Here is a 13,831-nt window from a genome sequence, read left to right on the forward strand (position 1 = left end):
GACATCCCTGTACACAGTGAGGAGGGGTGGGGGCTCCCAGGGCTCTGGCTGGTCCATAAAGAGGGCAGCAGCAGCAGGAGTAGGATGTGGTTTCTCTGTCTCTGATTTCCTGTGCTCTCATCTCCATCCTGCCTGGTGAGGATGGTGGTTCCCTGACCTGCTGCTGTAGAACACCTCAGACCACTGGGGCTGCTCATGGTGCTGCTTTTGCCTCACTGTAAGGAAGGCAAGTCTGCTGTTCCCAACTCCTTAACTTGGTGGCTTTTCCTCTGTCTCAAGCTCTCCTAATGCCCTGCCACTGCCTGGAGGTGACTGAGAGGGGGATGGTGTGGGACCCCTCACTGGTTATGGGAGATCTCTGAGGCTTGAAAAATGAGCATGTTGCCTTTAGGCAAAAGGTTGCTTTTAAGTCTGTCTGTCAGGTACTGCAGACAGAATCCTGGAGCTTTAAGCTTTGGTCTTGTAAACAGGAAAAGTTTTTTTCCTGTGGCTGCTGTTGGGGCTGGCAGGACCTATGCTGAGGTGCTGAGCTCAGCTGGCTTTGTCTTCCCCAGCTCAGTCTAACCACAGAGCCTCTGTGATTCATCCGGGCTCAGACTTTGACTTTTGTACACTCCAGCAGTCAAATGCTGATGGCTTTAAGGATTAAAATATCTCTGGGCATGTGGCACACTGGGCTGGCAGTCAGATACTATGAGTGCTGCTTTTCCAAGGAAGAAATAGGTGTTGAGACTGGGATAGCTGAGCCTGCTGTGGGGGAGAAGAGCCAGGAGGCAGGCAGGGAACAGTCAGACTAAACGACGATTAACTAAAGATTTTGAGAAGGTCAAAGAGATAGAAATGTTTCAAAGGCTGGAACAAGCGGTGAACTACTTTCAGGGTAGCTAAGGAACAGGAGTAGAGTAGCCTTGAGGCAGATAAAAGCTGTGCTGTGTGTACTGCCTTATCTTGGGCTCTGCTTGGGCTTCACATTCTTGGAATTGCTGCAGTGATTGCCTGGATGGGACCAGAGCCACAGCTCCCAGCACCTGAGGCACTGCCCCACACACCCTCTCATCTGCCCTGGCACACTCAGCAAATTATCCCTTTGCACAGCACTGTGCAAACCCTGCCCCACAGCCCTGCTGTGTCCCGTGGAGGATGCACCCAGGAGTAAATGCCTCACGAGCTGAGCAGAGCTGAAGGAGGTGTTACCACAAGGCACAGAGGAGTGGGATAACCTTGTCCACTGTTTTTTCTGGGGTGAGGTCCTTTGTTAGAGCTCTATCACTGGTTTAATTTGGTAGTTCTTAGCCCTCCAGTTCCCAAATCTGCACACAAGGGTGGGAGAATCACCCATGGGTCTGGAGTGATGCCACCCCTGCTCTAATTGTGGAATTGCTAAGGTTGGAAAAGTCCTTTAAGATCATTCATCAACCCACGGTGTTCACCACTAAACCATGTCCTCAAGTGCTACATCCACATGTTTTTGAACACTTCCAGGGATAGGAACTCCACTACTTCCAGGCCTTCAGGCAGTCACTTCTCATCTGCCTTTACCAGGTGATAACAGAAGTGAGACCATGAAAGAACAGACACAAATGGCTTTAAACAAAGACTGATGTATTTGCACTAGACTAGCTGATACAGAGGACGCCTGAGGGATGAATGGTCAGTCTCAACAGCAAATACAAATATCTTTTATTTAGACAAAACTCACAAAGGATAGACACACTTATTTTGTGGTATTGCTGTGCAAAACCTGAAGTGGAATGCACAGGCAGCTCCATCCCTCTCTTCCCAACCCCTTTTTTTTTGTGTATTTAAAAACAGGAAGACACAAGCCAGTTTAAAAAACAGAACCTGCAAGGCAGCCCAGTGATAACCAAGTGCAAACAAAGCAAAGGGAGCTCACCAAAGGGGGTTGATTCACAGTGAACCCACGTTCTGAGCTCTGAGATAGATCTCTTCAACCTCCCCTTCAGACAAACTGCTAGGACTGCTAGTTTTGATGTTACAGGGGGGAAAAAAAGTAAATAGAGCAAACACAGAGAAAAGATCCATTCCAAAATCCCCTCTGGGTATGACAAGAAACTGGCCACAACTGAGACAAAATGGAAAGGGTTGGTTTTTTTTCTCTCACTTTGGTGCAAGTTTATTTATTTCGTACACTATCCATCCGTACACCTGTGATACAAATCTATGAACCTGCCACAAAGCATTAAAGCACAACATACCTATTATTCTGTAGACATCTGCATTTTTAACCACCATCCAGCCCTCATGGATCAGCAGGGACTCCACACAGGAACCTGTGGCTCTAAAAAAATGCAGCTGTCTGGTAACCGTACGTACACGAGGGAGGGGAGAGCAGAGATGTTCACTGTTAGGGAACATGGCTCAAACCTTCAGGTTAATAAAAAAAAATTACATCCCTGGAAGAGCTGGGTGAGGAGGAGTTCTGTAAAGGATCCTGTAAACTCATTTCATACAGTAAAAGCTAAGCCTGCAGGCTTTCTGCTCTGTGGAGGGTGGGAGGAAGGATAGAGGAGGACTCACTGTCTTGCAGTTGCTGTGTCTTGCAGGGCAGTGCCAGGAGCTGTTGGCAGGTTAGACAAACTTACTGGAGTACCTGGAGTGCTGTGCACAGGGGAAGGGAATGCTCTGCACCCTCCACTGGGGTTCCAAGAGGGTTTTTCCAGCTAGGAAGTTTTCCAACCAGTGATTGGAAACAGCTCTACTCCTGAGCCATGGATGTGGCTGAATTAAAATATGACCTATTAAACGCAGTCACGAGAGGAAGTCGATGTGGCAGGAAACACAAAACACAAAGACAATGCTATTTGTTCCACAGTTCCCTCTGAGGCTAGAAAACCTGTTAACTTTGAAAGCCCTAGAAAAATGCTGCTCTGGTTTAGAAACCAACTACTTGGCATAGGACCACATTTGTTTTTTTTTGCACACGAACATTTCCTACATCTCCTCGGGTCTGCATTAAGCGTTTTGCATCTCTTTGCCAATCTTGTAGCTGAGGATTTTGTTCCAGTCAATCTTGGTGCGGGTGACAGGCAGCTGCCGGCGTAAGGCTTTGAAAGTGGTGTCTGACATGGTCTGGTAGTTTTCACTGATTGCTGTCTGCAAGGCCAAGCAGGTTTAGTTAGGGCACTCCTAAAAAAGCTCAGCTCAATGTTCAAACCATAAACCCCTTTGGACAAGGTGAGGGCACACTATTAACTAAGCTAACAATGCAGTCACCACTGTGTGTGCAAGGAAGGTTTCTATTCTCTCTAGTCTCCTCCCCTGTGGCTGCAGCAGCAACTCCTTAGGTGTTTCACTCACTTATCTCTCTCCAGTCTCTTTGCACTCAGGCTGGGACAATATAAAAAGCTGTTGCACAAATTTCCTCTTCTGCATTGACAGTCACAGAGGAAAATACTTTGAGTCACCCCCTCCCCTCCCATTCTTGTCCCAGGCAGCATTTGTGACCCTTTAAAACAACTATAAAGCAAACTTGATTATGAATTAAATAGCTTTACAACTATACTCTTGAAACAAATACTACTGCCCTTTTCCATGCAATTTTTACTCAACACCAGATTCAGACAGAAACAGGATCAGAGGTCAGTTTTCCATGTTTCCCTTAACTGTAAATTCAGACTGATAAGACTATGATTGATTTAACCATCATTTATCTTACCTGGTACTCATTTTCTGCATTTTCTATGATCTTAATAAACTCCTTAGCAGTCTGGACATCACTCTGCAAAGGGGAAAAAATACATTTTTATACGTTTAAGAGGAACCTACAAAAGCTCCATCATAAATTTCTTCTCAAGTGCTAGTCTGACTACAGCTGAAGTGGGTAACACCAGCAGCTCGTGCCTCGTGTTTGTAGCTGTGCTCCTTTTACTTGCTGTGCACTGGGTAGAGCAAGTTCTGCAAACTGGAACAGGGCTGCACCCTAGTGAGCAAAAGGGAAGTGGATCTTCACGGGTAAATGAGGAATTTTGCAGCTGTTGCTCCCTCTACTGTACTACAGGGTTTAATTTCCAGTAGTATATTTCTCTTACAAGCTGCTTGTGCTATTTTGAGGGATTTGGACTCATAAGTTTCACATGGTCTTGCACCAAGGAGGCACCAAAGCCATGCAGTTATCTGCAGAATACTTCAGGAAACTCCACCAACCATGTCCTGGGCTCTGGCCAAGCTCCAGCCTTGGGTAGTCAGAGGGGAGAACCACCAGGGATTTTCCACATCAAACCAAGACAAATACAGGTTATTTTTAGCCTATTGATTTGGCCCATAAAAGCTGGAGCCTCTGGCAGTGACTTTGGGTGCCTCAGCTCTGAGTGGACACACTGTGTAGGACTTCCCAAGTGCTGGGAAAGGCTCTCCAAACCCTCCCTGCACCCAGGGGCTCCCCAGGGACTGTGGGTCTGGATGGTGATGGAGTATTGGGGCAACTGGGGATGTATCTTTCTCCATCACTCTTCCTTCCTGTGTGTAGTGATGATTAGGTGCATCACCTTGCTCATTTCATTTGCAGTCTGTGCTGAGTGAATTAGGGCTTTGCAGGCTAACCATGTAAGTAATTGTGTTTCTTTTTCCTGTTTAAACACCAATAGTAAAATAAGCTTATTCTTTTTGTTGGTACCTGTGCCATTTCTGTTGCCCCTGTCAATTGGCACAACACCTGCATGCAGACAGAAAAGCATATTCTGTCCTCTTTAACCCAAAATCCTAAAAGAATCTTTCCAACAGAGACTTTCTAATAAGGTCAAACTGGGATTCCCACGGGACTGTAAACACTACACTGACTATACACCCCAAAATTACTTCAAAACCAGAGACTGCAGCCCATAGCAGTGTATACTCAGTGAGCTGTACAAGGAATAAAACAGTGGCTTATCATACTTACTGACACCTGTACAGAGTCCTGGATGTCCTTGTGACTAACCAGCTGGACGTTACCATCCTCATAGTAATGAACCTGGCCGAGGAGACAGAGTGCAGGTTATCATGACCACTCACTCCAGAATCCCTAGAGCCCCCAAAGCTACCAGCATGGCACAACAGCAGTGCTGTGCCAGACTTCTCTGCTTACGTGGAGACTAAAAGCAGGATGGATTTTCTAAAAGGTTTCATTCTTTGTCAAGACTGTTCAAGATTATGTTAATGCAGTAAACGCCTAGAGTTGAGATAAGAGCAATTATAACAGATTCAAGGTAGAGGTTTTAGCCCTATAAAGTGAAGAAGGCTTGGAGGCCTAGAGGGTAAGGCTACATAATAAACCACAGGGCAGACTATAGATATTAGATCTGGGAATTCACTTCTGGATTAGTTTAGTAGCATCCTGACTTGAGGAGGACATCTCTGCTGCATTTCAGCATCTCATTCTGGGCTGAACACATCTGTGTGAGAGAAGCACAATGCAGCTCCTCCTGTTACTGCCAGGAAAAGTAACTCACCTGGATTTTGAGCACTGCAGCCACTTGAGCTGTTGGTGGTGTGATGGTGAACTTCCACTCTGATCTCCAACGCCCGTTCCTAAAAACAACCAAACAGGAAACCCATTTCCCAAAAGCTCTGACAACAAATAGAACCAAACTAACAAGTTGTCTCTGATGTTGTCCAATGACCAAGATTACAGTGCTCTACATGGCATGGAGTTAAATTTGTGAAGCACAGCTGAATGCAATGAACCTTCAGTACAGAACAGCTCCAGTGCTTGTGCACTGGAACATGGAAAGGGATAGCTATCCAGCTCTGTCAATGCCTTTCCCTCTGGAGAGGTCACATGAAGGTTTTAGGGGGCTGCAAGGAAAACAGACTGCAGAAGGAGAAGCAGAACTTCTTGGGAAGCCCAAGACTAGCTGCTCTTCAGCCTGTGTCAGACAGAGGATGGGCTGGTTTGAGGACTAGCAAAGGAATACAATACACTACATTGAAAGTCTTACCAGAAGTTTTTGGGCTGGAACTGGTGGCTCTCAATACAGGCAATAATTGTCTGCTGCCCATCTATAGATTTACCATAAACCTGTATTTAGAAACAGAGTTAAAAAGGCTCAAGAGCTGAGGAAAATCATTCTTAACTTCTGTTCCTGTTGTAACACTTGTAACTTTTGTTGTAACTGTTGGAACCCTGTGGAGGCTGCTGGTGTGGTACCTCACTAGTTACAACACCTCCACTGGTAGGTATTTTATTACCTGCAGGTGTTCAGGTGCTTGGCAGTCATGACTATGAAAATCAATGCCTAGTTCATCTTTATCACTGTGTGCACACCAAACCTGCACCCTCTTTGGAACTTTTTGTTCCAATTTTAGCCATGACGCTAGTGAGGATGGAGAATTCCAACAGCTCTGCCCAGCACAAAGTCCACTCCAGGACTGACTAACTTTCAGGGAAACAAGTGTGGATACTCAACAGTACAGAAGCCATTGGGGTAATGATCTTTCACATAGGCTCTCAGTGCACTGTCACAGGCATCTCTCCATTGCTTCAAACCAGACTCTGTGTCCTCGGGCTGGGGGTCACTTGCTTCTTTCCTTAGATGATCAAACTTGAAAGAAAGTTTGTTCCTTGGGTCTAAAAATCTGCCATTGCCCAGATCACCGTGCTCTGTGATTAAGACCTGTAAAAGAAGTTGAGATGAAGATACATTTAGGCTGCTAGAAATGTGGCATTTTGCCCTGTTTGGATATCAATGTTTCAAAAGATTCTTTCACTGAGTCATAGTATCTCCTAGGGATTTTCAGTAACAATTTCAACAGTTGTAGCGGGGCTGAAGGTAACTCTCTGCTCTCCTACTGCACTAAGACTTACATCCCAGAAAAGGCTGAGTCATGCACATATTGAGCTTAAAGTGAGGCATCCTTACAATACAAACAGGTGGGTTTGCTTTTAAGGTTCTTTTTGCTGGTTTCCTTCCCTATTGCTAAAGAAAACAAAGAATTTTCCTCTGCGTTTTACCCTTTATTGTCACGTTTTATGTTGCAATAGTTTTCCTTCTGGTTCCTACTTCTAAAACACACCAAAAAACCAGCATTGTGCATTTCCTCTCCTTTCTCTTACCCACCATAATTCTCTGCTTTCCCAAGCATTGCTGGAGTGGGTGTTTTTGTAGCTTGTACTGTAACTTTCTCCTGTCAATGCTATTTCTATGGACAGCACTCTTAAAAATATCTGCCTCCCATGAACATATCTGGGACACCAGGAAAGCTAGGTCAGTGCTTGGCTCAGAGAACAGAACAGATGGTCAAAGCTTTTTAGCTTCTCTGTGACTTGCTGCTTGTTCCCAAAAAAGGACTAAAAAAAAGGAAATTGTTTTGCTGGCATAGATTGGATAGAATTAGGGATAATCATTGTACCAAATCAATGATTTGTTATCATCAAAGGTATAATATATCTTTCAGGACAGCTGGAAATGGATTAAAAGTGCAAAAAAAATGAAAAACTGTTAAGAATCTACTATGAGCTGTCAGTAGGAAGTGTAAGCAAGAGGCAACATACGGATTTATAAGTGAGCTTTAAATAGACAGTAATCTTTAATCATTCATACTCCACATGGAATTCCAGTGACTCTGGCATGGAACTTTAAGGAACAATGTTACTAGGGAATATCAGACACCACTTCAAAAAGAACATTTCACTTCTGCTTTTTCTGTGAGAACAAAAGGTTGGTAATGTAATGATGTGAGGGGGAGGGAGAGGTGGTAACTTGTGAGGAGAAGGAGTGAGTCAACTCGTTGATATTGACTTGTGAGTCAACCTCTTGATGAAACCACACTTTGATTGTTTTCTGCATGGTGCAGTAATAGAAACCACAAGTGTACAAAGTTTGCTCTTACCTGGTCATCATACCCTTCTATCTTCACTGGAGTGAACTGATCCATGTTGTACTGTGCAAATGCACTGTTAAGGATGAGAGGAACATCAGCTTTAGCTGTACACATGCACATTTGTCTGGCCTCAAGAATAAGCACATGGTGTGATTTATCTCAGAGAAAACTTCAACTCCATTGGGCAAATAACACACACAAGTGACCTCAAAGGGTGTTTCCACACCTTTTATTGTTGATAGCTATAAACTGTGTTTGTTTAGTGGTGACCAGGAAAGTACAGAGTTCAAAAGTAGAACAGCTGGCAGCCTGGAGGAATGTGAACAAGCCAAGGCAAAGCAGGAACAGCCCAGCTACAATTCAGACAGCAGCAAGGTAAACAAATGAGCAGGCTAATATTTACAGCAATTTTCTCATGTAAAGAGCTGCTGGCTGACATGTCACCTAGCTCGAAGTGAGATCTCAGCATCAAAAAGCTGGTGTGTGTAATCTTTAAGCACCTTCTGATGAGGCTGTGGAAGTAAACAAGATATTTTGAAAGCTTTTTATTGAGGGCACTTCTTCTGCTAAACTCAGGCTACGGATTACTCAGTATTTCAGGCTTCACTTGCTCTGCACATCATGCTTTAACACAATCAGCCCCTCCTGCTGCTGCAGAGTTGAACTTTTTTGGCAGAGTGCCTTCCTGTCAGTTTTACACAGCACCAACCCCAATTCAGGGCTTTAAAAAGACTCTTCCATGCCTTGTATTATGCATTTTGTAAGGGGGGTGAGGAATCACAGAAGATTTCTCTCCACACAGCAAAGGGCTCTCTGTGTCACAGAATGACGGGTGAAAACATCAGAATCTCTGATGGGAATTTGAAGTCTCAGTACTTACTGTGCTGCTCCTTCCCTGAGGAGATTGTCATTGTTGAGCAGTAACCGAACATCTGCAGGAGAGAGGGTTCAGGTGGGTTATTGATTCGATTTTATTTTGGAGCAAATGTTTCTCTTTATGCATTTCATTTTCAACTGTACAACAGCAGACACTAAGCTGATTAAATCATTTCATGAAGCAGATGTAGTCCAGAATGAGAACAAGCTTTTCCTAACCACCTCTTAACCTTAAAAATGTGACACAGCCTTGGATTTTTGTAACAGATAAAACGTAAGAAAACACCACAGATCATTTCTTCCTTATTTACTTACCATTGAATACTTCATTGAACTCCCCAGGGGGGGCATGAGTGATGAATTTTGCAGCTATACGCACCTACAAGGAACAGAGAAGTAATTAAACTACAGACAAAAGATAATTTACTCAGTTCATATATACTGAAGCAAAGTACATTGAAAACCAACTCTGCCAGGGATAGGAAGTGATAGATTTAGGAAGAAATCTAGGCATACATTGCCAACATAGGAATAGTCTCATAAGATTATTCAAGGCCAAATTGGAGCAACCTGGACTAGTAGAAGGTGTCACTGCTCATGGGACTGGATAATCTCTGAGGTCCCAACCCAAAACATCCTAGGATTCCATGAAGATCAGATTTTCTTTAGTGTGACAATAATTCTAATGTGCTCAGGAAGTGCAAAGGGCACCTGTAAAAGTGTGAACTGTTTGACCTGCACAGTCCTAAGCTATTTAAGGACTAGAAATGCTGACCAGGCACTTTTTCTTGGTGACATTCCTAACCAATGCTTTTCCCTGATCCTGACTAAGAAACCATTGCAGTAAAAGTGACACTGTAACTATGTGGTAACCTACAGCACACCCACACAGCTGAGGAGTGTCTGACATACTGCAGGTCACTCTGATTCCCTGTGAGGCAACTTGTTTGCTACCGAGCTGAAAGAGAAGTCACTGCTCCACAGGAAACAGCACGTGAAGGATGAGAGGCTGATCCCCCTGGGAATGGAGCAGTAAATCAATGACAGGAATGCTTCCAGAGTTAATGATGCCCCATGGACTCTGCTAAGCCACTGATGTGCTCAGAGTGCTGAGGGTGGTGTGGAGGTATGAAGGAAAGAGCTGAGAAGTGGCAGAAATGGGGGAAGTGATGGAAAGTGCACAAATGAACCAGAGAAGTCAGACAGAGCCTTCAAATGGAACCACCCAAATGGCAGCAGGTGGTAGTTTGGGTTGGTTTTTTTTATCCTCTAATGCTGCCCATGTCACTCCTAACCACGTTGCTCCTCTCACCTCCTACTGCACTGTAGTCCAGCCATGAACTGCCAGAGCAGTGTAGGAATTCATGTGGAACTCTGAGTGATCCAATAAATAACTGACAATGCCAACTTTAAAGCTGGAAAGGAAAAACCCACTCTCTTCTAAAGCAGTAATAAAACTGAACTGTGTCCTGAAATTCAATATACATGACTTGCACTGTTAGAATTTAGGTGGTCCAGGTATTGATTCTGTTGAAACTAGGAAGAGTTTATGGTTTTCATTATCAAATCTTTTATGGCTTTTACAGGACCAAAGGGAATAGAATCATCTTGGAAGAAATGAAACAGGAAATGTCACAAAATTAAACCTCTCCCTTAGAATAATAAAAATGTCACATTTCCTCTGATAAGCTCCAGCTAACAGAGCTGAGCAATGAGCTTCTCCTGCCCAAAGAGATGTTTATGGAAGGTGTCTGCACAACAGTGCTCATTACCACTCTGATTACTTTCTACTTTTCATTTTGAGCAGCAAAACAAAGGATTGTGTGTGTATATATATCCAACTGCTTCAGCTGAGTTATTGCCAGAGCTGGAAATAACTTGCTTCTCTTAACAGTCCTCCCTGTTTTAATTAGAAATTGCTGTTTGTATTGTTTGTCACAGAATGATTTAAAGCAAGCCCTGAAAGGAAATAAACACCTTGCCAAACAAAGGGTATATTGCCTTATTCCAAGGGGATCAAGTAACAGCTCTGCCTTAACTGGATTGAGCTTCAGATAAAAATAGATCATCTTCCAAATTAGCATCCATTTCAAAAAATAGACATTCTTTGTGCCTGAAGTAATTAAGCAACACAAAGAGAAGATTTAAAAGGCAGCAACTCGTGTAATTGATACAGTACAGAATGTCAAACCATTTTCTCCTGATTTTTCAGGATTTAGGTTGGGAAGGACACAACAATCCTAACAATGGAGCTTGAAAATTTCCCTGTTTAAAGAGCTGTAATTAGGGACACATCCACAATCTTGTTAAGATTTCCCTGTCAGAATTTGGGAGGTGCTGCAGATAGCCTGGCAGTAATTAAGAGGGACCTTGCTGCTCCATATCCTCTGTGGACTTTGCTGAGACACAGCCCTAATAGGTTTCTGAAATGACACCACGTGCTTTTCTAAGCAAGTGTAAGCACCAGCACAGGCATATCACTGTGCTATAGCTCTCACAGAGATCTACCCCTCAGGCCTGGATGTCTCTCAGTGGGAGAACTGCACTGGAATTACACCTTCCAAATCAACTCCCTGGGTGAACAGACTCTCTTCTACAAGGTGCTTCAACAGATGGAAAAATAAGCCCCCTAAAAAGCCATAAAAATGAGCATCTTCTACATCCATGCAATGATTTTGTGGCCGTAGAACTGTCCATGAAACCCTCATAAAAGGAGTCAATTGTAACAGGGTGAATTCTAGATGACTAAAAAAAATCCTGGTGGGGAAACAGAAACAACAACCAACCACAAAATCCCCCAAGTATTACATGAGAGGTTTGTACAGTCTCCCAGAAATTCTTCCACTCGGAAGGATGAACAGTATAAAATCACCACAGAAAGGCCTGAAATGTTGTTTACAAAGCCAGTTCTGCAGAAAGCAAAGGCTGCAAGAGGGAAGTGCCCACATTATCCCTTGCACTGCCTCTCGTGGAGCAATGAAATAGAGAACATTTCAGTCAATCTACTGAAATGAGGAGTGGAGAGCACAGAGCAGGGTGTGGAGTGATGAATCTGAGGCATCAAGCACTCGAATGCTGCTGGTTTCAGAGCTGGTCTCTGCAGGGCTGTGGCAGGATGTTCCTCTGCAGAAGCACCAAAATAAGACTTTCTGCAATCTGAGCCACTTCCTGGCCACCGAGGCCATTTCAGGTGCCATTTCAGCTCTGCAACATGAACTTCCTGCTTCTAAAATGGGGAAAGTGTCCGAGGGGGAGGGAAACTGCTCAGCCCTTAGTTTAACCTAAATGGCAGTGGAATGAGCTTGAGTGGATAACAAGGAAGGTTTCAGAGGACCTCAAGCTAAAATCATGGAATCTTAAAATGGGTTGAAAAGGATCTTAAAGCTCATCCCATCCCACTCCCTGCCATGGGCAGGGACACCTCCCACCAGCCCAGGTTGTTCCAAGCCCCATCCAACCTGGCCTGGAACACTCCCAGGGATGGAGCAGCCACAGCTTCTCTGGGCAACCTGTGCCAGTGCCTCAGCACCTGACAGGGAGGAATTCCTTCCCAATATCCCATCTAACCCTACCCTCTGTCAGTCTGAAGCCATTCCTCCTTGTCCTGTCACTCCAGACCCTTACCCAAAGTCCCTCTCCAGCTCTCTTGGAGCCCCTTTAGGCACTGGAAAGGCATAAAGCGACTTGCAATTGAATCAAGGCTTCAGTTATGTGCTAAAAAAATATCAGTTCTGTTCTGGAATACTTATTTCAATCAATATCACGTAAAATAGTGACTGAAGGATGAGCTGCACCTTTAACTCTGCTTGTTTCACAATGAGACTGTAATGAGACTGAAAAGAGAAGTTTAAGGGCAAAATGGAAGCAGGCTCCAGACTTGTAAGATCCTTGAAGATCTATGAACCTTAACAGCTCCTCCAGAATGTTCAGAGACAGAGCAAAAAGCTACATGTAATACTTTTACGCTGCAAGATTTTTTAACTGGTGGATTTTTTTAACTACTGTTTGCAGGTAACAAGTGTTTGGGGAGCACAGCACCTTAGGGACATGTTGGTAATTGGATGATTTGGGAAAAGAAGCAGAGAAAAGATATTTTCAAAGAATCACATAATCACTGAGGTTGGAAAAGGGCTCCAAGATCAAGTCCAACCTGTGACCTATCACCACCTTGTCAACTAGACCATGGCACTAAGTGCCACCTCCAGGGCAGGAACACCTCCAGGGATGGTGACTCCACCACCTCCCTGACCAGTGGCTAATTCCAATTATTCCAATGCCTAATCACCCTCTCTGAGATGAAATTCCTGCTCATGTCCCCCCTGACCCTCCCTGGGTGCAGCTCAAGCCTATACCCATTTTGATGCACAATAGGGAAGATTTCAGGTGACCTTAAATTAAAACTGTGGAATCATAAAACAGGTTGGAATGGACTTGGAATTAAAACATGGGATCACAGAATGAGTTGGAAGGGACCTGAAATTAAAATCATGAAATCAAGGCACCTTGAATTAAAAGACTGGAATCACAGAATGGGTTGAAAGAGACCTGGAATTAAGAGATGGGATCACAGAATGGGTTGGAATGGACTTTGAATTAAAAGACTGGGATCACAGAATGAGTTAGAAGGGACCTTAAATTAAAATTATGAAATCAAGGCACCTTGAATTAAAAGATGGGATCACAGAATGGGTTGGAATGGACTTTGAATTAAACTATGGGATCACAGAATGAGTTGGAAGGGACCTTAAATTAAAATAATGAAATTAAGGCAGCTTGAATTAAAAGACTGGAATCACAGAATGGGTTGAAAGAGACCTTGAATTAAGAGATGGGATCACAGAACGGGTTGGAATGGACTTTGAATTAAAACATGGGATCACAGAATGGGCTGGAAGGGACACTGAATTCAAATTATGGAATCGAGGCACCTTGAATTAAAATCATGGAATCACAGGATGGACTGGAAAGCACCTTAAATTAAAATCATGGGATTACAGAAAGGATTGAAAGGGACTTTGAATTAAAAGACTGGGATCACAGGAAGGGTTGGAAGGGACCTCGAATCAAACCCATGGGATCACAGGGTGGGTTGGAAAGGACCTTAAATTAGAACCATGGAATCAAGGCACCTCGAATC

The 13,831-nt window shown here is 43.9% G+C and overlaps 1 protein-coding gene across 1 annotated transcript; it reads right to left on the reverse strand.

The window, feature by feature from the left end:
- Positions 1 to 2,569: 2,569 nt before the first annotated feature.
- On the reverse strand, positions 2,570 to 9,073 carry CAPZA1 (capping protein (actin filament) muscle Z-line, alpha 1; the record flags this gene model as incomplete). The annotated part of the gene is made up of 9 exons (XM_009074379.1): positions 2,570 to 3,114; positions 3,677 to 3,739; positions 4,898 to 4,969; positions 5,448 to 5,526; positions 5,937 to 6,016; positions 6,405 to 6,611; positions 7,828 to 7,891; positions 8,699 to 8,750; positions 9,010 to 9,073. Coding segments are annotated over 9 exons (822 nt in total), but the record flags the coding sequence as incomplete, so codon positions are not given.
- Between the last annotated feature and the right edge of the window lie 4,758 nt (positions 9,074 to 13,831).

Source organism: Acanthisitta chloris, unplaced genomic scaffold, assembly GCF_000695815.1.
Source record: "Acanthisitta chloris isolate BGI_N310 unplaced genomic scaffold, ASM69581v1 scaffold35930, whole genome shotgun sequence".
Classification (NCBI taxonomy): Eukaryota; Metazoa; Chordata; class Aves; order Passeriformes; family Acanthisittidae; genus Acanthisitta; species Acanthisitta chloris.